At 45.6% G+C, this 23,797-nt stretch overlaps 2 protein-coding genes across 9 annotated transcripts in view; one reads left to right on the top strand and one right to left on the bottom strand.

The window, feature by feature from the left end:
* The first annotated feature begins 1,989 nt into the window (after nt 1–1,989).
* On the top strand, nt 1,990–23,791 carry RMC1 (regulator of MON1-CCZ1). Of its 4 annotated transcripts, none has more exons than XM_058556809.1 (20): nt 1,992–2,169; nt 2,863–2,939; nt 5,020–5,104; nt 6,105–6,161; nt 7,863–7,949; nt 11,156–11,296; nt 11,616–11,719; nt 13,000–13,089; nt 13,182–13,287; nt 14,325–14,436; nt 16,720–16,764; nt 17,023–17,076; nt 18,211–18,339; nt 19,054–19,160; nt 20,614–20,733; nt 21,066–21,143; nt 21,536–21,640; nt 21,728–21,796; nt 22,008–22,109; nt 23,116–23,791. In XM_058556809.1, the coding sequence occupies exons 1-20, from the start codon at nt 2,020–2,022 to the stop codon at nt 23,173–23,175; spliced, it is 1,878 nt and encodes a 625-aa protein (XP_058412792.1). In that variant the 5' UTR covers nt 1,992–2,019; the 3' UTR covers nt 23,176–23,791. The 4 variants fall into 4 exon arrangements, with proteins under 4 accessions (XP_058412791.1, XP_058412789.1, XP_058412792.1 ...); XM_058556807.1 differs by having other exon boundaries at nt 21,884–22,109; XM_058556808.1 differs by having other exon boundaries at nt 1,990–2,169; nt 22,008–23,791.
* The window catches only part of NPC1 (NPC intracellular cholesterol transporter 1), a 50,814-nt gene continuing 50,018 nt past the window's right edge, over nt 23,002–23,797 (bottom strand). For all 5 annotated transcript variants that reach the window (XM_058556800.1, XM_058556803.1, XM_058556801.1 and 2 more), the window contains one exon: nt 23,002–23,789. In XM_058556800.1, the coding sequence (XP_058412783.1) occupies nt 23,707–23,789 (83 nt within the window). In that variant the 3' untranslated portion in view covers nt 23,002–23,706. The remainder of the gene's footprint in view (nt 23,790–23,797) is intronic.

Below are 23,797 nucleotides of genomic sequence, written 5' to 3'. Positions count from 1 at the left end.
CAAGGACAAAGGAACAAGGATGTTAAGGGTAATGGCAAAAACAGTACTGGAATGGAGGAAAATGAAATTACAGCCAGATGAGGAGGGAAGGGAAGAAAGGAGAGGGCAATAGACCGGGCAAAGGACTGAGGGTCCCGGAGATTGTGAAGAAAGGTCACAGGGGAGCAGCTGGAGGGATGGCAGCAGGTGGGATGGGTCATCCACAGGGATGCTGACAGGTGATGGCAGGATGTGGGGGAAGGATCCCGTAATCCTGGTTAGTAGACGACAGACACAAGGACAGGTAGGGCCAAATGGTAGGAGCTTTAAAGGAGCAAGATTTTCTTTTGTCTTTCGTTCTTTCTTTCTGTCTTTTTTACCACAAAAGGGAGAAGAATGCCCTCATCTTCCTATCCATAAACCTCCCAGCCTCCTCCTTCCCTACGGCTTCAGAAAAGACCAATCCCTCCGTGTACTCTGGGTCCCACCCCATCTCACCTTGCTTGGATATCTCCCAGAGGAGGAGTATATTCCATCTTTGGTATATTCCATCTTTACCTCTCTGCTAAACCATTCTCACCTCATGCAAAGATGCCTCAACCCACTGTTCGTAAACGTGGTTCTCCAGCTCTGCCTCAGAGGTACCAGGGCTCTGCAGAGCCGGGGCTCCACACCAGACTTGCATGGTTCTTATGCACGGGAAAGTTGGAACAAAACCCAACGCATTCCTACGTCCTTCCACCCTCAGCTACCACCATCTCAATCCCTCTACTCCCCTCAGACACAAGCTTCTCCAGATCAGTTACCACGGACTTGCTGGTTACCAACCCATTCTCACTTCCAACCGGCTGCAGTGTGGCTCTGCCTTCCTGCCCCTTCCAGAGGAAGGGTCTTCCAGAGGAAGCACCAGTGTCTTCCCTGGGATAGAAATGGAGGACACCTCAGTGCTCTCCTTAGCTGACTTGTCAGCAGCCTTTGTCAAAGCCGACTGTCGCCTCTTCCTGAAACAGACTCTTGGCTCAGCTCCAGAGACAACTCCCACCCCTGGTTTTCTGTCTACTTCTCAGGCAGGCTCTGCTGGTTCTCCTTCACCCGTCCCTCCTCCTGGCCTCTAAAGGCTGGTTTTGCGCTGCTTTTTTCGCTTTATGCCTCTGTCTTTGGCGATCCCATCCAATTCCACGGCTTCAAATACCATCTATACGCCAATAACCCCCAATTTGTACCTCCAGTTCTGTCACTCTCGTGGTGAGCTTCAGACCTGAATATCCATCGGTCTAGAAGTCATTTCTCCCTGGATTCACGTGTCCAAAATGCAACTCTTCATCTTCCCCACCAAATGTCTTCCCTGCCAAATTTCTCAAGCCTCTGTATCTCAGAGGATGGGGCTAAAATCCATGCGGTTGTTGAGAATGGACACCTATGTCATCCGTGATCCCTTCCTTCCTCCCTCCCGTTTCTCTCTCCTATTCTTTTAATAAGGAGCTTCTCCCGTCCACCGCCCCCCCCCCATATCAAAGCTGTTCAAAAAAGGCTTTCTGACCCGCAGTCTAAACTACGTTCCCCTGTCACATGCTCCCAGCATCCAGGTCCTGACCACAGCACTCAGCTCCCTTACTCAGCTCCCAGAGGCAGGCTCAGTGAACCCTCCCGAGAAAAGGGACGAGCCTTCCCTACAACCTCCCGGCACGCTTTGGGGGCCAGGCCTCGCACACGCCAGGAAGGCGCGGCTGGGATTGGCGGCGCCGCACTGACTTCCAGGTCACGCCACTGCCCGCCGCCCGCCGCCGGGTGTCGCCCTGGGAGCCGCCCTCCGGGAAAGAGGAGGAGCCTCTCGCGCCCGGCGCAGCGCGGTCTCCGTCTGTAGGCCCCACGGCGGCCGGCCGGCGTCGCCCGTTTAAGCGCGGAGGGCGCGGGTCACGTGCCCGAGGGGTGGGGGCGTGGCACCAGGAAGCGGCCCCCGCGCCCGCCGAGTTCCGCCGCCGCCGCCGCCGTCGCGCCTGTGTCCCGCTTCCCCGCGCGGGGCGCCTCTCGCTGGGCTCCATGCTGGCGGCCGCCCTCGGGCCCCCCGCCGCCGCCGCGGCGCCCGCCATGGGGGAGGAGGACTACTACCTGGAGCTGTGCGAGCGGCCGGTGCAGTTCGAGAAGGCGAACCCGGTCAACTGCGTCTTCTTCGACGAGGCCAACAAGCAGGTCCGGGCGGGCGCGCGCCCTCGTCCCCGCGCGGCCCGGCGCGCCCTGCCCGGCGCCCAGGGTCAGCCCGCCGCCCAGGCCGGGGGACCAGGCCCGGGCCTCTCCTGCCGTCCCGGCGCGGGGCCGGCGCCAGCGCCTTCCTGTCGGCCGGGCCGAGGGACCGGCTACCCCGCACCGGGGCTTTCTCCTCCAGAGTGACAGCTGGGGGGACCCGAGCCGGGCCGCCGGGCCACCGACCCAGCGTCCTGGGGCCGGTGTGGTCAGCTGTTAGCACGCCAGTCTTTCACCGGCGCCTCTTGTTGTCTTTGTCATTAGTCACCCTTGCAGTCAAGGATTTAGCCATTGAGATTTTCATTCTCACTATTTTGTAAAGGAGGAAAAGCAGTGTGGCGGAGTGGCGGGGTGTGCCTAAGGGCATCAGCAGCGCCTTCGCCGAACCGGATTCAAACTTGGAGCCTCCGAGATCCCGACCCAGTCTTGCCCAGTGGGCAGCTCTCGGAATCGTAGCCTTTTTGGTCTCTGTTCTCTTGTTTCTTAAAATCATGTGAACCCCCCAGCATCTGCAGATTGATAATGTGCCACATTAGTTGAACCAAGGGCGGGGTGTAGCAGAAGTAATCACTTGTAGGTTGGTATCTGTGTCTGGAACCTTTCAAAGCTCGGATCATTAACATTGCTGCTTTTCCCTTTCAGGTTTTTGCTGTTCGATCTGGAGGAGCTACTGGGGTGGTAGTTAAAGGCCCAGATGATAGGAATCCCATCTCATTTAGGTAATTATTGACATTTTCAGAAAAATTTCAACATGTGAATAGAATGGTGTTTTTCTGTTTCTCATTCAGAAGATTGTTTTAAAACTTTGCCCTTTGCCTCCCCTGAGAGGTCTGAAATGTTTGTGTTTGCAAATCCCTGTCTGTAGGAGGAGGGAAGTAGACACCTGCTGTGCAGGCTTGGTGGCACATACAGGTGCTTCTTGTCAGAGTGAAGTATGTGGAGTAGTTCCCTGCTGATTTGGAACCAGTTACTCCAAAGGCAGGCACTTGAAATTAGCAAATCGGTATATTGATGTTCCCATTTCTGGTTTTTTGACTGAGGAAGGCCTTCATTTCTCATTTGGCCCAGGTCTTTCCAGAGTGTTTGGAAGGTGGAGGCAATTCCTAGGTCAGTGTTTCCCAAGTAGTAATGTATGTTAAGAATATCCCGGCTTCTGCTATGCTGAAGGTGACTGAATGTCCCAGTTTATGCAAGTGGAACCTGTGTAACTAGGAGTAGCAGCCCCTTTCACTTTCAGAAATATCTCAATTTGGATGATAAACTATCTGGTCACCTTAACTCCTGTGATTACCGAAGGGGAAAGTACAGTGTAGGCTCTCAATTCAGTGATGACTTAAAAAAAAATTTCCGGTTGGCCTGTGTTAATAGTCGTCATTTGTTTGGCAGACACGGATGGCAGCCCCTGTGCTCGGCACCAGGCATGGGAAGGCCTTGCCTTAGCGTGGCGCCCTTTTGGAGAACTCATAAATTTAGTGTGTGAGACAAGTGAGTGGATGCATGCTGTCTGCTGTGACAAGTGCTGTGATAGCGCTCTGTTCAGAAGGTGGGCCCACGGAAGAGATGTGACGTTTATCTTGGGATGGGCTGGGAAGCCCACTGCCCAGGAGGGGAAGGACTCAGAGAGGAGACAGCTTTTGAGCAAGGCTTGGAAGCTTGAATGGGATGATTCTAGGTGGAGAAGAGAGGAGGCCTCCCTGATGGAGGGCACACCAGTGAAAGGCGAGCAAGTGTGTTGTTTGGGGAACTCCAGGCCTGTGTAACCGCGGATCAGGTGTCCGAGCAGGGAAGGGGAGGTGTTGTGGCCGCTGGCAGGGGTCGGCTTGAACCTTATATATTCTGCTATGGTGTTAGGGTTTTATCTTGTTATTGAAAACTTGTGAGGTGGGGCGTGGCATGATCCCGTCAGTGTTTGGAACGATCACACTGTGCACAGCATTGTGGCTCGATTAGTTGGGAGCGTATTAGAGTCAGGATACGATGGAGAGGTGATTGTAGTAGTCTGAGCCAGGTGTAGTGAAGAGCAGACGGAAGGCAGTGTAGACTGGTGTCCCATAGGCATTTGGGGTACTTAAGAAGGTCTCTGGTAAGACTTGTTGATGAGGTGGGTGTGGAACATGAGAATAAGCCCATGATGACCCAGAATGGGGGGCTCAGTAGGGTTTGAGGGGGAAGATACTGAATTTATCCATTTTTTAACATTTTATTTATTTTTAACAGCTTTGTTGTATTATTGCCACACAATAAACATCCATGAAACCATCACCACAATTGAGATAATGAACATCCCTGTACCCCCAAAAGTTTCCTTGAGCCCCTCTGTATTCCATCCCTTGACTTCCCTTTGTAAGTCTGTCTGAAATGGTGTGAGGCACCGAGGCTGGCCGTCCTGTGCCCTGTAGCCCGCTGGGTGGTGAAAGGGTAGTGAGACCCAAGAGCGGCCTCCTCTTTCCAAAGCTTTGCTGTGAGAGTGATGGCGAGAGGAGGCGGCCATGTGTGGAGAGGGTTGCTGTGTAGGTCTGTGCTTACGTGTCTGAGCTGATGCTCAGGCGAAGGTGCAGGTGTTCAGTTGCTCAGTCACTTGTCACCCCTAATTCTGTAGATTTCTCCAGCGAGTTGTTGCCAGCTGGATTTTGTTGTTTGACAAGAGGTCCTACTGATAGCTTCAGAAACATCATTTTAACTTTAACCTAATATTTACTGCTTCCTGAACATTTACCTTGTCTTTTTCTTCTCACAAAATGATAGAAGCTAGAATTCAGTTATTAAGTTTAACTCATAACATACTCTTTGTTCTTAAAGAATGGAAGACAAAGGAGAAGTGAAGTGCATTAAGTTTTCGTTAGAAAATAAGATATTGGCTGTTCAGAGGACCTCAAAGACCGTGGTAAGACATTTCTCTAAATGAAGTATAAAGAAAAGGACATTAGAAGTACAGTTGGAAGAGAATGAATTGCAAAACTCCAGCGTTAAAGGAACCATTTATTATTTTAATGTTATGAAAGCTATAGTTATGTTGCATTGTATTTGAGCCTTTGGAATTCTTTTTTTTTGTTTAAGGAAGATTTTTTTTGCTGGGAGTCACCCTGAGCCAACATCTGTTGCCAATCTTCCTCTCTCTCTTTTTTTTCTCTCGCCAAAGCCCTAGTCCACAGTTGTATATTCTAGCTGTAAGTCCTTCTAGTTCTTCCATGTGAGCTGCCGCCACAGCATGGCGCCCATCTGTGGGTGGTGTGCTTCTGTGACCAGGAACCTAATCTGGGCCACCCAAGCTGAGCTCACTGAACTTTTTACCTTGACTTGAGCATCTTACTTTGACTAATAGCGAGCCCGGTAGAGGATGGGGGGTCTATTTTTGGCTGCTTTGTGAATTATCCTCACCCAAGTAACTCGGTTTATTCCTTTGTCTCATCTTTGAACGCTCGATCTAATAGGAACAGATATTATGAGTTGGAGCAGCTTACTGGCATTTTAGCCTTTATAAATATTCGCTATTGCCATTTGTAGAGAAAAAGCTGTTGGGAAAGAGAAGCAGAATCCTATTTCCTTCCGTCAGTATTTATTGCTACAATTTTTGGAAAGCCTCCTGTAAAATGTTGCAACACATGTTTCTGAAATCACCCATTTGAGGAATGAATTTTCAAAATCATTCTAAACCCTAACTGAATATTTGTATTAACTTTTTAAAAAATTGCATTGTAAACCTGCAGCTATTAAGGAGGCAGATTGTCCAAATTGGTCTTTTTATTTCTCCTGTTTTTGGGTTTTTGTCAGTTTTTTTTCTGATCACTTTATAAATTTATCTTTTACTTTTGTGTAGCAAAGTAGGTTGGCAGTATGCTGCCTCATCCAAATTTCTCATTGTGTTTTTTTTTTTTTTCTTTCAGGATTTTTCTAATTTTATCCCAGATAGTTCTCAGCTGGAATACACTCAAGAGTGCAAGGTATGGCTGGGATCCTTCCCAGCTGGTCGGCCTGTGGGTTCCATTGTAGAGACAGTGTGCTGGGGTGACTGAGAGCGTGAACGTGGTCTGTTGTAGAGACAGTGTACCGGGGTGACTGAGAGCGTGAATGTGGTCTGTTGTAGAGGCAGTGTGCCGGGGTGACTGAGAGCGTGAACGTGGTCTGTTGTAGAGACCAGTGTACCGGGGTGGCTGAGAGCGTGAACGTGGTCTGTTGTAGAGACAGTGTACCGGGGTGACTGAGAGCGTGAATGTGGTCTGTTGTAGAGGCAGTGTGCCGGGGTGACTGAGAGTGTGAACGTGGTCTGTTGTAGAGACCAGTGTACCGGGGTGGCTGAGAGCGTGAACGTGGTCTGTTGTAGAGACAGTGTACCGGGGTGACTGAGAGCGTGAACGTGGAGGCAGACGGTGTTTGAGTTCTGAGATGTGCTGCACGTCGGCTCTGTGACTTTGACAGTTTTCAAAGTTTTTAAAGCCTGTTTTTCACCTGTAAGATGGAGTTGGGAGGATTAAATGGATGATGGATGTGACACGCCCAGCAGTGTCAGTACTTGGTGGCTGTTGTCTCCCTGTTGCCCTTGTACTTCTCCAGGGCTGGCGCATCTGGCTCAGACCTTGGGTTTTTTCCTAGCCACCTCTTGGGAGGTTTTGGAAGAGGAGTTTCTTTTCCTTTCCTGATGGTGTTTTCTTTCCTTGATTTGCTGTCCTTGTTGTGTCCCTTCCTCTTTCTCTCGGGGGAGATTCTGATTCGTATTAATTAGATTTGCTGGGTGTAATAAACTAGGCTAGAGAGGGCTCAGCTAAAAGCGGCAGTGTGGTACCTGGAAACTAACAGATGCTGCTAGTGGATGGGGAATGGCTGTTGGCATCTTTGTAATGGTTTTGCTAAATGGAATTCAGGGTGGGCCCCACAGCAAGGAAAGGCACATCTGCCAAATGACTGACTCACACACAGCCCCCCAGTTCCTCTGTGTGCGGCAGAGCCCTGTCAGAGCCCTGTCTGCCTTTGGGCGCTGCTGTTAGCCAAGTGAGTTGGGAGTGTGGGCTCGAGGCCCCACCTGCCCTGTGGTCAGCGCTCACTGAGAACCTTCGGGCCTTGATGCTTTCCTAACTCGAGTCTTTATAACGTGGTTGAGTAGAGAATGTCAGCTGTCCTTTGACTCCTGAAGAGAGAAGGTGGTATCTGTGCGCTGTGGTCAGTGACCTTTCAGCGAAACTCAGGCTTTCCCCTCCGTTCTGTTGACCAGAGGAAATTGAGATTCAGGTGCTTCAGTGAAGTGTTGGGGAGAAAATCCGAGAAAGCTGTATTTAAGAGAAAGTTTGATTTGTTAGTAAGTGATCAGATCTGGGTAACTTTTATTAAAGAGTGATACAAACAAAATATTTTAAGCCTTTGAAGAGAGTTATACTAAGTTTTTCTTTTTTTTTTTTTTAATTTTTATTTATTTATTTATTTTTCCCCCAAAGCCCCAGTAGATAGTTGTATGTCATAGCTGCACATCCTTCTAGTTGCTGTATGTGGGACGTGGCCTCAGCATGGCCGGAGAAGCGGTGTGTCGGTGCGTGCCCGGGATCCAAACCCAGGCCGCCAGCAGCGGAGCACATGCACTTAACTGCTAAGCCACGGGGCCGGCTCTAAGTTTTTCTTAATCTTAAAAAAAATGTTTCTATAATTTTTTTCAGACCAAGAATGCCAACATTCTAGGATTCTGCTGGACCAGTTCTACTGAAATTGTCTTCATAACAGATCAAGGCATCGAATTTTACCAGGTACTGTGTTTATCATTTCTGTTTGCTGGAGAAAGGTCTGTATGAGCAGTTTGTCAGCCTTTTGAATTCAGCACTAAATAGATATTTTGAGATTCTAGAGCTTTAGTCTTTTGCTTGGCTTTTTATTCTTTTTTTCTAATTACAAGTAATACATGTTTTTTATAAAACATTCAGGCATTACCAAGATATAGTATATGGTAAGTATAAGTCCCCATAATCCTTAAAAATAACTGTTATGAACAGTTTGGTGCATATTCCTCCATTTTTTTCTATACACTTACAAACGTTTATTTATTTTTTTTTTTTTACAAAAATGGGACTGTGTATATAAACTTTTCTGGCTGCCTTTTTTTTGCCCAGCAGTATGTCTTGGACATCTTTTCACATTTTATTCTGACTGAGTAGTAGTCTACTCTGTGGATGTACTAGTTTATTTAACCAGTTCCTTATATCCTTTTTTTTTTTGTTTTAATAAGTTTAGGTGTACAACATTATAATTCTACATCTGTATACACTACAAAGTGATCACCCCTTGGGTAAGGCAGTTCTTGGAAGGGGAATTACACTATAGATAAGAACGTCTAAAAAGCTGAACAGATAGTGCTAAATTTCTTCCAGAGGTTTGAACTTTCACTAGCAATGTAGGAGTCTCCATTTTCCACACCTTTGCCAGAACTGGGTATTTTCAGTCTATAGATCTGAAGATTTGCTAATCTGAGAGGTGGGGAGACATTTTAACTTAACATTTTTCATTGCTAGGGAGGTAAGCATCTTTTCATTTGTGTATTGTCCTTTTGTATTTACTCCTTTGTGAACTGCCTCTTTAAAAAAATTTTTTCTAGGGGCCAGCCTGGGGGCATAGTGGTTAAGTTCGTGCGCTCCGCTTCGGTGGCCCAGGGTTCGTGGGTTCGGATCCCGGAGGCAGACCTACACACAGCTTATCAAGCCATGCTGTGGCGGGGGTCCCACATATAAAGTAGAGGAAGATGGGCACAGATGTTAGCTCGGGGCCAGTCTTCCTCAGCAAAAAGAGGAGAATTGGCAGCAGATGTTAGCTCAGGGCTATATTGTGGTAAAAAGCACATAACATAAAATTTACCATCTTAACGATTTTTAAGTGTACAATTCAGCAATATTAAGTATATTCCACATTGTTGTGAAACAGATCTCTAGAACTTTTTCATCTTGCAAAATTGAAACTGTACCCATTAAGCAACAACTTCCTCTTTCCCCCTATCCTAACCCCTGGTAACCATCATTTTACTTTCTATGAATTTGACTACTCTAAGTACCTCACGTAAGTGGAATCATACAGTATTTGTCTTTTTGTGACTGGCTTATTTAAATCACTTAGCATAGTCTCCACAAGGTTCATCCATGTTGCAGCATGTATCAGAATTTTCTTCCTTTTTGAGACTGAATAATACTCCATTGTATGTCTATACCACATTTTGTTTATCCGTTCGTCCATTGATGGACATTTGGATTGTTTCTACCTTTCGGCTATTGTAAATAATGCTGCTGTGAACATGGGTGTGTAAGTATCTCTTTGAGACCTCTCTTTCAATTCTTTTGGGTATATACCCTGAAATGGGATTGCTGGATCATATGGTAGTTCTATCTTTAATTTTTTTAGGAGCCACCATACTGTTTTCCATAGCAGTTGGTCATTTTACTTTCACATCAGCAGTGCACAATGGTTTCCAATTTCTCCACATCCTCACCAACACTAGTTGTTTTCTGTTTTATCCATAATAGATATTACTGGGGTTTTGATTTGCACTTCTCTGATTATTAGTGATATTGAACATCTTTTCATGGCTTGTCAGCCATTTGTATATGCTCTGGAGAAATGTCTGTTCAAGTTGTTCGCCTGTTTTTTAATTGGATTATTTTTGTTTTCTTATTGTTGAGTTATAGGAGTTATTTATATATTCTGGATATTAACCCTTTATGAGACAGATGATTTGCAGGTATTTTCCCCCATTCCATACATGCCGTTTCACTCTGTTGTTTACTTTGATGCACCTGCCTCTTCATCTCTTACTATGTTCCCACTGCCTGACCTGTTGAGAAGGGTTCTGAGAGCTCTACATGGAGCTAATGTAGAGGGTTTTAGGTTCCTTTGGGTTTTAATTATGTTGACTTAATGAAAGCAGTATGATTTAGAACGTATGGCTGGAGAAAAGACAGCTGTGGAAGTAAGATGTGAGATGATGCTGTGATGCTTTGCTCTAGGGCTATCATCAAAACCTTTGTAATGACCAGCAGAAAGAATACAAACTACACAAATTCCTTACACAGAGAATTTTGTATATATGATGGCATGGAGGGGATTGCTCACTTTACAGAAGGGTTCCTTACGGCAATCATATAAAAGTATAGCTTTCTGTCCTCTGTAGTGGAAAAGTGTATGTTCAGGTCATCTAGATGGTCTTCGGATCTTCAAGAAATAAGTTAAAAAGAAAGAGGACTCTAGCACATCCTTATTGTATTATATCCAAATTATCAAGAAGCCCATGCCTCCTGCCCCTGACTCTTCAGTGCAGTGTTCTGTGAGCATTGATGTCTTGGGATTCTGTATAGGGTTCCTTAATGTATTAGAGTATCTAGAGTGTATTTAAAATGTGCCTTGATTATAAAATACTAGGTTTGCATGCAGAGTCGCATGAACACGTCTGTTAGAAAGAAGGAGGTACTCCCAGATTCAGTGTGAACTGGAGTGGAGATGGAGGTGAGGCTGAAGGCAGATCCTGCAGGCTGGGCGGTGGCTGACAGTGCACGGGGCTCCGGGGGCGTGGGTTTGTTTCCACCGTTTCCACGATGAGTGAGAATGTTGCTGCTCCGTGCTCTGTAGTGGATGGTGCCCAGGCAGGCGGGGCTGAGACCCGGGCCTTGCGGCGAGGTGGCTGCCTAGGCCGTAACTGCACAGCTGGTGAGGCAGTGCCCTCACTTCTCTGAGCTGTATTTTCTCCTCTGTCAGGTATTCATGATGCTGACCTCTCAAGGTTGTGGTGAGAGTAGGTAAGCTAAGAAGTTTAAGGCACTAAGCACCAGGATGGATAAGTGGTAGCTGTAATAAAGTCCAAAAAAAACTTCAATTTAACTTACTGGGGTTTTTTTTCCTGCTTTTTATTGTCACTGTCAGTCTTCTGACATTTTGCTGTTCTTTAAATAAAGACTCTGTTTCTTGAACTGTGCTTCAGGTATTACCAGAGAAACGGAACCTGAAACTCCTGAAGAGCCAGAATATCAATGTGAACTGGTACATGTACTGTCCCGAGAGTGCTGTCATTCTGCTGTCCACCACGGTCCTTGGAAACGTGCTGCAGCCCTTTTATTTTCGGGTAAGAGTAAGCCTCTCTTAAAAAATTCCTTTTTCCCTCCTCTGACCCTGTTCCACTAACATCTTAACGTGTCAAGGACTTCAAGTTCCTCCAACAAAAACCCACCACTTCTCACCACTAGAGGGCACACTGTACCATCTCATCACCACCAAGATTGATTCATTCTGTGGGGACAGACCCCCCTCAGTGAAGGACAGAGTGGGACCTCGGAAAGGATGGAAAGACATAGTTGTTTAAATCCTCATGATTTTACATAGGGAATGCTGAAACTTCAAAGGGGTTTAATCAACTTTTCCTAAAACTTTTTCCCCCCAACCAGGCTGGCACTATGACGAAGCTGCCCAAGTTTGAGATTGAATTACCAGCTGCACCCAAGTCAACTAAACTGAACTTTTCCGAGAGAGACATTGCTATGGCAATAATGTATGTCTGTCTTTTGAGAGAATTCCTTCTTGTAATTGCTTTTGGTGATATAAGTAATAGAAGAAGTGTGTTACCAGCACCCAGGGCTGTCCTTTCCTTCGGTGCTTCCTTGGAACACACAGTAAGGACTCCCCTTTCCCATTTAGTACCTAGATCTCATGAATATAGAAAACGTGTGGTCTTCTTGACGTTCTGTTTTGATTTCACTAGCTTTGTGATCCTACGGAAGTGTTTTTCACCATTCTAGTCTGATAAAATGAGAACATTGAACCAATTTATTTCTTAGGTATCTTAGTTTTAGAATTTTTTTTTATTCTGTTAGTTAAAATTTATCAATGATTATTTTTTAGCTAAAATATATCATAATTGCTCTAAACAAGAACATAGTTTAAATTTTTTATCTAATAAACATGGAACTGAATTACATATGTAGGAAGGTATATTTTCATTTTGAAATGCAGATATCTCAATTTTTAAACTATATCATGAAAAATTCAAACACACAAACACATACGAAGAAACTAATACCAAGAACTCCCTGTATACCCATAACCCCAGTTAAACAAATATCAAAATTTTGCTTCTGAATTACTTCTTATTTTTCTATGACCTAAAACAGTGGTTTACAAACTTTAGAATTTTTTAGCAGTTAGAATACTTTTTTTTTTTTTTTAAAGGAAACCTTCTGTGGCATCCTGGTTTAGAAAACAGATAAAATGAGAGCAATCCTGGTCGAAGTAGAGGTGGGGACCTGCTCCCTTCCCTCTGGTCTCCTCCTTGCCCTGCGGCCGGCCCAGCACAGTCTTAACCACTGGAATAAAAATGCGCTGTGGGAACTGGTCACAGCATCATTTATTAGATGTGGCTTAAAAATGAAGACATTATATTTTCCTATGATTAAGGAATATACTCATTATACAAAACGTGGAAAATACAGAAAATTAGAGGAAGAGAAAATGGACTTCACTTACTACTCAAGGATAGCTATTAACAACAACGTGTATTTCTTTCCGGTATTTTTGGACATTATGCATAAGTTTGTGTTTTTCTTTTAAAATATTGTGATCCAGCTATATGTAGTTTTGCATCCCCCTTTTCACTTTATAATACGCTTTTTTTCATCTAACTGCACTTTCTTTGTAAATATTTTTGTTGGCTGCAAAATATTTCCATTAGGTGAATATCTCATGATTTACTTAACTATAGCCTTATAATTCAGCATTTAGACTGCAGGGCTTTCAAATGCCCAATTGTGACTCATGTCTCTGTTCTCTGATTAGATACGGACAGCTCTATGTTCTCTTCTTGAGGCATCACTCTCGGACCTCCAATAGTGCAGGAGCGGAGGTAGTCCTGTATCATCTACCACGGTATATTTAATGCTTTCTTCCCTCTTTCTCTAATTTTAAAATATGAACTAAAGCTTGTCGATCTATTTTTTGACCTTTCTGTTGTCCTACAGAGAAGGTGCCTGCAAAAAGATGCACATATTAAAGTTAAACCGGACGGGGAAGTTTGCCCTCAATGTGGTGGATAACCTGGTGGTGGTTCATCATCAGGATACAGAGGTATGAGTGGTGTGTAGGTACAGGCTGGGGTTGCTTAAAAGAGTTGTGAAAATTGACGAAATATTCTGAACAAAGACCCGAAAGTGCTTTTTATGCTAAAAGTTTTGGTCTTCCAGATGGAAGTGGGTTTGGTATTCTACATTTTTTTATTTTAGAAAAAGCAGTGAGGGGCCCGCCCAGTGGCGCAAGCGGTTAAGTGTGCACACTCCGCTGCGGCCGCCCAGGGTTCGCCGGTTCGGATCCCGGGCATGCACCGATGCACCGCTTGGCAAGTCATGCTGTGGCGGCGTCCCATATAAAGTAGAGGAAGATGGGCACGGATGTTAGGGCCAGGGCCAGTCTTCCTTAGCAAAAAAAGAGGAGGATTAGCAGATGTTAGCTCAGGGCCGATCTTCCTCACAAAAAAAAAAATAAAATAAAAACAATAAATAAATAGAAAAAGCGGTGATTCTGTATCAGTTGATTAAGGATAATTAACAGCTGTTTTAGAAAATAACCCATGAGGAGATTTGACTTTGGAACAATTATTTGGTTGAATCAACTAAGCTGGGAATTCACTGCAAACCCCTGTGTTTCATGAGCACATGAGCTCTGTACTTGCTCTGTGAGAATCGATGACAATGGTTTTGAGGCTATGTGGCCTGAGAGAAATAACCAGAATGGTTCTGCTTTTTCTATGCTGTTAGCTGGGTGTCTGGTGGTAGACAAGCCACTCTCCTCTTGCCTCTTGGAGGGTGGTGACACCCATGTCTCTGACTAATGAAGATGTTGCAAGTGAAAAACATCAGCTTAAATCACTTAGAGCTCTTCAAAGGAAGCATGTCATAAATGCCAGGAATATTGTGAGAGTGGACAAAGATGTAAAAGGGAGTTGTGATCTTATAGCAAATTCCTTCCCAAATAAGAACGAGCCTCTAGAGGTGGAATGCAGACACTGACTCTACACTGATCTGAAATAGCAAGGTGTGAGGTAACAGAAGGGGCAGGTCAAACCATGATTTGTTTCGGCATCACAGTCCTGTCTTCCTCCACTTCAGACGTCGGTGATATTTGATATCAAGTTGAGGGGAGAGTTTGATGGCACCGTCACCTTCCATCACCCGGTGCTGCCCGCTCGATCGATTCAGCCCTGTCAGATCCCCGTGGCAGGTAAAGGGAGTCGCCGTGTGGTCGGGAGTTGCCTTCAACATGGAATGCTCCAGGGGTCCAGATCTGTTGGCTTTTGTGAGGGGCTCACCTCCTTGTTTTAATGCAACTCTTCCTGATTCAATAAGCTAAAGTTGTGTTGTTGTGAGAAGTGTTTTATAAGATAAATGGATCCTCCTGTGAGAAAAATAGAACAGTTTCTCTTCGCTGAGCTTTAAATTGGCGAGTTGTAGTTACCCATGGAATCTGGCCGTTTTTAAGTGGTGAATGAGCCCATCACGTTTTCTGTGTGCCTACGCTCTGTGACCCTGAAGTTAAAGTTAGCTTCTTGGGCTGTTATTTTAACCTGGGGTCACGTTTCCTTATCTTTCTCACATTCTGTGTCGTGGTTATAATAAATACCGCGTTCTCTTCTGACTGATGGTTACGGTTAGTGCTTAAGGCTGTGGTCTCAGTTATTCTAGATCAGTCCTCCTACCTGAAGAGGTGGGAGTAGGAAGTTTGACAAGAGAGGAGGTCAGGATTTCAGGAAAGGGGAAGAAACTGTTTGATTCCTTTTGCCTTTTCCCGAGTAATCAATCAAATAATATTCAGCTCTCTTTTCAAGGAGGTTGGAGCAGAGTAAGCTAGTTGAAGTTTCCGTGTGTAAACCATAGTCAGAAGGGACACATTTGGAGCTCTGGTAACAATGTTTTCTTAAAAGGAATGCCCATCAGATAGCCGGCCCAGCCTGCACTCAGGATGTCCTTGTACCTGTCACAGAGAAGATTCAGATCAGGCTCCAGCTGGTAGTTGAGCAAGAGCACCACCTCCGTCTGGCCTCCCCACCAGTCTTGCTGGATCATCCAGAAGCTTCAAAGTGCTCTGGCAGAGTTGGGAGGAAGGAGCTGGTTCTCACATACATCTGATTAGGTCTTTTGGCCCTCTGGGTTCTTTCCAGCATCTTCCTTTTCCCTGGATAATAATGTTAGCATTAAAAGAACAGATTGTGTCAAATGATTATCCTGTATCTGCTTGAGCAGCAGTTACCTTGGCATGAAGGTAACTGCTGGTGAATTGAGGGAAAAAACAACTCAGAACATGTAAACCTTCCGCTCTGTTCCAGTTGTTTAGGACCAGTGAGAGGCCATCGGATTCTAATTGGCCTATAATAAAAGCAAGTGCCAGGAGTGGTCAAAATAACAGCCCAGAGATTCGTAAGAGAAATTCAAGTCCATTGACTCTGGACTTCTAGAGTGTGGGTTGATAGAACCTTTTGTAAGGTTAATGCCTTTTTGTTTTGTTTTTCCCGCTGGACTGTAAGGCCCTGGCAGGCCTGTGTCCCTGCATCTTGCCCCCCTGTGCTGTGCATTCAGGAAGAGCTTGTTGGACTATTTTGAAAGATGAAACTAGCAACTTTGGGGAGAGCCAGCTGCCCTCATTCCCCCTTCTGTTTTGGTTTGTTCAGCCAGTGGTTCTCGAGCTGACCACACGTTAGGATCACCTGGGGGCTTTAAAAACCAAAGCCACCTCTTAGCCTCACCTGAGAGCATTTAAGTCAACGTGATGCACAGCCAGAGTGGAGGTCACAGGTCAGACCTTCGCTCTCGGGTTTGGAATGTTCTGCTTTAGCTTGTCTGACTGGGCCCTTTCCCCTTTTGGGTGGTCTCTTCAAAATTACCACCTTTTTTCCAGCCAGCTGATTAAAACCTGTCCTGATTGGACCTTCGTAATGGGAACAGACCTGGGAATCACCTCTGGTTTCAAGGCTGCCTGCCTGACGCACGGGCAGTGTAGCTGATAATTATGAGTCCCTGTCATGTGGGGTTTTTTGGGGTCTGCTTCCCAGATGAGATCTTTGCACCTGGACCTACTGCTGTGAGAAATGGAGAATTGAGCTAATTATTTAGACAATTAAACCACAAAACGCTTTCATTTGGAATATTCTCAGTGAATTATCTACTTGATTTTGAATCATCCTGGTAAATTTCTCAGTCCTTTAATGCACGTGTAAATGGTGATGAGTCATCTTTGGTTATTAAAAAAGAAAAACAACACCGTGAAGGAGGCCTTCCTGTGCTTCCCCTTCTTGAAAAGGCATTTGCTCGCGTTCTCCCTGCATCCCCCTCCTGTCCTCTGTGTTGTCAGTGGGACACGACATTCACTTCTCCCTTATTTGACTACAGTCGAGTGAACCTTCACTGAGGGCTTTAGGCAGCGTTCAATTGTCCCTCGTAAGTACTAGTGATGCAGCATCTCCTGGTTGCATCATCAGTCCTTGGACACTTGTGATTTCTCCGTTCATAGGTCCTGCTCCTGTGACCAGCCACTCTCCTGTCCCGTGTAAACTCTGTATCCTTTACAAAGGCGTTGGCGCCGTGCACAGACAGAAGCTGTCCCCCCTCTTTACACTGGTGTCTAAGAGTGGCCCTGAACCCCCCTTGTCAGCCGTGACTAAGGTTCTGGGCACCCACCCGTGGGGAGGCTTCCTCACCATCGAGGGCCAGCATGGGAGCGGCCTGGCAGATAGGGGCGGGGCTAGTGCTAATGGGAACTGGATTTGCCTTTTGTTTTCCTCTCTTCTGGTTTAGAATTTCCTATAACATGTAGATTCTTCGTCCTGGATCGTCTTTCAACCTGACATCATTATCAGTGCGAGCCAAGGTGGGTCCTTGGGGACCATCGTTAGAAAGTAGTGTATGTTGACTTTGGATGATGATAGTAGCCAGTGACATTTTCAGGGTGAATCTCTGAGAAGTGACCCCTCCCTTCAACCTTGGGAACTATATACCCTGTTCTCTACTCCGTGTCTCTTGATCATGAGCATATATACAGCAAAGAATGGCCACTCCCCTGCTTCAAGCCCGTTCATGTCTGTCCATTCTGAGAGGCCACACCCGGTACCATGGTGTGCAGGGCCTTCCCTGCTCTGTCCTTGTCTCCCACCATCGTGCCCACCTGGCCCTGTGCCCCTTTCTGTTCTCTGTGTGCCTAGACGTACGCTCCTGTTTCTCACCAGGCTGGTGAGGCCCCCTCAGGCAGTTAGTGGTCTCTTCCCAGGAAATCCCCTCACACCTCGTGTCTTTCTCTATTACTTTCTACATTCATCTTTAATCACCTGTGTATTTTCCTGTCTTATCACTGGGATTCTCAAGGGGAGAATTAGCCCTAGGCACCCACTGTATATAATGAATTCACTTCTGCCCATCTAGAATGGTACTAGCTCTGTCCCAGCCGTGGGAGAGCTGAGAAAGTGATCACTCAGATCATTTTTAATGTTGTGTTTAATTCTCTCGTGTAACCCCAATTGAGAAAGGCTTTGCCTGCCTACCTGCCAATGTGGGTGTTCAGGAAACTCATGGATTGATGGACAGATGAATTAGAAAATTCCTCTGGAGTTACCTTTTAACTGATGAGCCAGTGCAGGGGAAACCAGAGTACAGGACACATGTTAACGTCGTCTTCTCCCTTCAAGGTGAAAAAGGGGCCGGGTTGGGAAGGGACAGCTCTGAGTTGATTAAAGAGCTTGTCGCCCCATATCTAGGGAGGTACACCATTGACGCGCCTCTGAACGTAGAGCTTACTCTGTTGTAAGCAATCAAGCACGCACGCAGAGGTCGTTTGGCTGTCAGTCCTTCTATTGTCAGGTTTGTCCTGAGTGTCCTACGCTGTGCTCAGGTTGGTAAGAAAAAGCCATCAACTATGCTTTGCTGTTTTCCCCATCAAGTTTAGGGGAACCACCTTTGGGGCTTTTCTGGTTTGCGTCACACTATTGAATGTGCTGCCTCCTAAATCCAGGTTACCTCTGGAACCTCCAAGTGAAACTGCAGCCCATAGTAAACCTCTTGCCAGATAAAGGAAGACTAATGGACTTTCTCCTCCAGAGGAAGGAATGCAAGATGGTCATCCTGTCTGTCTGTTCACAGAGTGAGTGCATGACTCCTTCCCTCGCTGTTCTGAATCCAGGGTTAGGCCAACACCTTTTATGTGGGAGGGGCCACATGTTTATGCCTCATCCATAGCTTGCAGCCTCATTCCTCACTTGAAGGGTGGATTATTTAACCCCTTTGGAAGGCTGCTAAACATAAAAATGACTTGTAGGGGCTGGCCTGGTGGTGTAGTGGTTAAGTTTGCACACTCTGCTTTGGTGGCCTGGGTTCGGATCCTGGGCATGGACCTACACGCTGCTCGTCAAGCCATGCTGTGGTGGCGTCCCACATACAAAGTGGAGGAAGACTGGCACAGATGTTAGCTCAGGGACCGTCTTCCTCAGCAAAAAAAAAAAACAAGACTTGTAGAAAAGACTAAACAGTGAAAGCAAACCTCAACATGGGCACACGTGAGGATTGGGGGCTTCCGTCCCCAGCTTTCAGAGAAACATTTGTGAATCCGAGTCCCTCACTGCATGGTACCTACCTGGACAATCTACTGATACCTGCCATAGCTATTGTTTCTAGTAACCAGAAAGGGCCTGTAAGTGATTTCTGGGCTTCGGGTCTCTGTACCATTTCTCTGAATACCTTTTCAAGGTGTGTTTGCACCAGTAACCCTTTGAGATTGGTTTTTCAGTCATAGCAACATGTTTAAGTTCTGAAGTCGACATAAAGTCGGTTGACGTGTGTGAACCTTAACTCTTTCCAGTGTTGAGTGAGTCGGACAGAGCAACACTGCCTGTGGTAGCCACTGTGTTTGACAAACTCAATCACGAGTATAAAAAGTACCTGGACGCCGAGCAGAGTTATACGATGGTGAGTTCCATGCACTGTGATGAAGGGCTCTGTGAGCCAGAGGGCAAGGTTGCCGTGGGGGAGCGGTAATTCAGAGTCCTGCATCCCATTAGCTTGAGGCTGCATCTCACTTAATGCCTTCACCTTTCACCTTTTTTTGTTGTTTTTAATCTGTTTGTTCTTACACGTAGATAGATCGTTGGTCTTACCTCTATTTTATAGATAAAATTGGTCTCAGCTTTGCATTATTTTATATCTTTCTGTCAAACCAGAGACTAGGCTTAGTAAATTAGAAATATAATCATTTTGCTGCATCTTTTTCCTTTCCTGTCAGGATGTAATAGCTATAAAGATAAGAGTTGTCCTGGGGTTCAGTCGGTAACCTGTTAGTGGTGATGAACTATTAGCACTGTTTTTTTCATTGAGTAGGCTCAAATGTTTGTTGTGAAGGGGTGGAAAAAATTCACATGACTTATTACCAGGTTCTGCTATACTGTTTGTACATCATATCTTCTGAAGCTAGAAAGAAAAAAGTTTAGGACAAATGGAATGAATTATTTCCCTTTAAAGATCTGATTAGTCCTAAGGTTAAAAATGCAAGTGGTTTTAAACAATAACAGAAAACCCAGAACTCCGCTCGCCTTTAGCTACTGGAGGATAATAGGCCTGACGGGGGTTGCTAAAGGCCGTGTGACCTCAGAGCACGGGTGTCCCTGTCCTTTGTTAGACATGGGGGTGGTGCTGAGCTCTTCTGGGCCCTTCTCTGTCCCGCTGCTAATATATTGGACTGTGGGAATCTGCATACCTGATCCCAGGCGGCAGTTTCTGTGCATCCGTCCTCGTGGCTCTTAGGCTTCACAAACCCTTGCTAGTCAAGAATGTGGTTCACCGTCTGCAACACTGGAGCCCCTGCAGCTTCTCAGGAACGCGGGTTCTCAGACTGTTCCACAGCCCCTGCGGGACCCGCACTGGTCTGAACTGCTCCCCACGCTAGGTGAGGTCGTCAGGGTCTTCTCACCAAGCTCTCCTATTCAGTACTTGGGGAGCTCTTGCTTACCATTTAAAACCCACACACAGACACATTACAAGAGGTATGCACTTATTTAAGACCAGGGCTTTGTAAAACAAAGATGCAGCAGGCCATTTTGTTTTTATTAGATAACAAATGCCAGACAGTCTGTGATTGAGGAAATTAGGGTGTTTAAGAGGTTAAAAAAAGTATGTCTCTCAAGAGAAGACTATGACTTTTTTAGTTCCGTCCACTATGAACATTGGCATATTTTCAAGATGACCAACTCTGACTTCCTAACTGCCCCCCAGTGAGCACAGGAAAAATAGTTTTGTCCAAGTAGTGAAATAAGTGTCATCCCCTGCTCAAGTCAGGTTCACAGCCTCTAGGAATTGTCTTTGGATTAACTGTCAGCACACTATTATCTACATAAGGGTTAAGATCACATTTGTAATTGACTGTTAGGCGGTAGAAACGGGGCAGAGCCGGAGCAGTCCACTTCTCAGAAGGCCAGTGCGGACACAAGCTGTGGTTGACCAGTCTGACATGTACACCCACGTCCTGTCAGCGTTCACAGAAAAGAAGGTAGGTGACAGCTCGTCAGCCTCTTCTGGACCAAGGATTCTCAAAACAAAGATCTATTTGAAGGGAATTGAGGAAAACTAGGAGAACTCACAAGGTGATCAGAATAACTGGAGTTACCTGGGGAGAGGACCGCACACTAGCAGTTTGGGTTCTAATCCTCAGGCCTAAACATGATCATCGATGGGGGAGGTTCTGGAGGGATTTGTGCAAAACAGAACACTGGGCTAGCTTATATGGAAGCAAGTGGTGGTGGATAAATAAGGAATTACACATAGCCGCCTTTGCAACTCCTTTCTGTTTCTGTTTCTAAGACCACTTGTTTTCCTCTGTAGGACATGCCTCATAAATTTGTGATCGCCGTCCTGATGGAATACATTCGCTCCCTCAACCAGTTTCAGATCACAGTACAGGTACCTTCAGATCAGCTCAACCAGTTTCAGATCACAGTACAGGTACCTTCAGATCAGCTCCTGTTGTCCCGAGTTACAGGAGCAGGGAATTTTTTTAGAAATAAAAGTACTGTCAATATCTTAACCAAGATGACTATCTTTTATCTGCTGAAAGGGTCTGCAGACCTGACTGAGAACTCTTGAGTGACTTTCCTGAGCTTAACACGTTTCTTCGGTGGAATGAGTAGCATCCTGTCAAGTTGGGTTCTTTCACTTGCACACTGAAACCACCTCTCTCAATAACAGAAACCCTCGCCCGTCAGTCAGAATAGCTCTGTCCCCAACAAACCCAGCCTGCAGTCTGCTGTAGGTGAGCGATTTGGAACCAGTCTTCCTTCTGTTTTTGTCCTCAGCATTACTTGCACGAACTTGTCATCAAGACGCTCGTCCAGCACAACCTCTTCTCTATGCTGCATCAGTTCCTGCAGTACCACGTTCTCAGTGACTCCAAGCCTTTGGTATGTTTCACCACATTTTTACTTTTGTGATTAAAAACTTAAATTTTAACATCTTATGCTGAAGCTTGTCTGAAAATTTATCTTTAGGCTTGTCTGTTATTATCCCTGGAGAGTTTTTATCCTCCTGCTCATCAGCTGTCTCTGGACATGTTGAAGGTAACTGACACATCACAGTTTGAACTGCATAAGTCGGTTCCTGTTGCTAGCGTTTATCTGGAGTTTTCTTTTTCTCCCTTACTTCAGCGACTTTCGACAGCAAATGATGAAATAGTGGAAGTTCTTCTTTCCAAACATCAAGTGTTGGCTGCCTTAAGGTTTATCCGGGGCATTGGTGGTCATGACAACATTTCTGCACGAAAATTTTTAGATGCTGCGAAGCAGACTGAAGACAACATGCTTTTCTACACTATATTCCGGTTTTTTGAACAGCGAAACCAGCGTTTGCGAGGGAACCCTAATTTCACACCAGGTGAGAATACAGCAGCAGTGGAGAGACCTGGGGCAACCACAGACTGAGACGGTAGCAGAACACGGCAGCTGGTGGGTGGGAAGCTTAGGAGAAGCCTTTTATTCATGAGAACTCCTAGGCTATTAGCATTTTTAAAAACAAAATTTCAGAGGCTGGCCCAGTGGTGTAGCGGTTCAGTTCACACGCTCTGCTTTGGCAGTCTGGGGTTCACCGGTTTGGATCCTGGGCACGGACCTACTCACTGCTCATCAAGCCATGCTTAGGTGGCATCCCACATAGAAGGGCTACAATTCTACAACTATGGCACACAACCATGTACTGGGGCTTTGGGGAGAAAAAAAGAGGAAGATTGGCAACAGATGTTAGCACAGGGTCAATCGTCCTCAAAAAAAAAAAAAAAAATTTCGTAACAGCCCACCTAACCCCTAGCCCAGGCTCTGTGGGGAGTGAATTCAGTCTGCTGACAGAATCCAAGTCATGCCCTGGAACTCACAGTGGGGGTGTGTTTTGGGTAGAGTCATGCTGGGCACAGCTTATGCCTGATAGCTGATCCTGGAATGTCCCTTCTGAAGAATCAGGAACAAGCCAGGAAATGGTGGCTAAGGGTTATAAATGGCCTGGGGCTTATAAGGCTTCAGTTTCAGGCAGGAAACTGGCTAATCACTCTCTCCAAAGTTATGAAATCTGAAGCACCTCTTCCTCAGGATAGTGAAGGAACATGTAACGATTTCGAGCTTAATTAATTTGTGTCAGTGCCAGATGGCATTTACTACCATGGCAGGTCAACTTCTCTCCTCGTCTCACAGCAGACCGAGTCGCTGGGGCCTGTGAAAGTACCTGACCAGTTTTGCAATGACATGAGCTGTGTAAATAAAAAGGACAACTCAAAAGCTTAGGAAAAAAATATTTTATGAAAGAAAAATAAGTTAAAACCCAGTATACACATCTCTTGGTTTCCTCTTTTCGTGGCACATCTAATGGATTAAATCTGTATTTTCCTTTATAGGCGAACACTGTGAAGAACATGTTGCTTTTTTCAAACAGGTTTTTGGAGACCAAGCTCTAATGAGGCCTACAACATTCTGAAATCACTTGCTAGTTTTTTTATATATATAAAAATGTGTACAAAGTTAATTTATTGCATTAATAAAGCTCTTTAAACAACAAAATGTTATAATAAAGTATCTACAACATCCTCAAATGTTACTAAAAATATGGTATAGAACTTGTGATGGCTTACTCCTGGAAAAAAAAAAAGAGACCCTTCATTGACTGGCCTTTAAGAAGTGTCAGTGAGCAGATGACATTCACAGCCATGCTGGTGTCACCTTCCCCTTGCCGAAGACTTAGGGTTTGTTCCTGGAGAACTGGGAGACGCTTAGTGTTCTGGGGTGCCTTCAGATTTAGTAATAGTGCTTCAGAAGTCAGACGTGCATTCCTGAGTTGAAAAGCGCTGTGGCTGAAGCTGCTGCTGTTAAAGAGCCTGATGTTTGGAAATAGCCCGTGTTCAGTTTCGCCTTGACAGGGCAGCCACTGTCCAGCAGTACACTGACCAGCCCACGGACAAAGTTCAGAGTCCCCAAACCCCAGAAGAGGGCTAGAAATTTAGGAGTCGCTCTCGTTCTGTACCTTTGTACTGCTCTTGAGTGGCCAAACTTTTGGCTTTATTTATTGATGGTCCTGTGAGG

Source organism: Diceros bicornis, chromosome 16, assembly GCF_020826845.1.
Source record: "Diceros bicornis minor isolate mBicDic1 chromosome 16, mDicBic1.mat.cur, whole genome shotgun sequence".
Lineage (NCBI taxonomy): Eukaryota > Metazoa > Chordata > Mammalia > Perissodactyla > Rhinocerotidae > Diceros > Diceros bicornis.
Note: the sequence above shows the minus strand (reverse complement) of the source record. Positions and strands in the feature narration are given on the sequence as shown.

Excerpts from the sequence above, each read along its gene's own strand:
- RMC1 (XM_058556806.1), top strand. The coding sequence starts at position 2,020 with ATGCTGGCGGCCGCCCTCGGGCCCCCCGCCGCCGCCGCGGCGCCCGCC. Across the intron at positions 21,641-21,727 it reads TCAGTGACTCCAAGCCTTTG|GCTTGTCTGTTATTATCCCT; the intron begins GTATGTTTCACC and ends ATTTATCTTTAG. Across the intron at positions 22,110-23,115 it reads GAACCCTAATTTCACACCAG|GCGAACACTGTGAAGAACAT; the intron begins GTGAGAATACAG and ends TTTCCTTTATAG.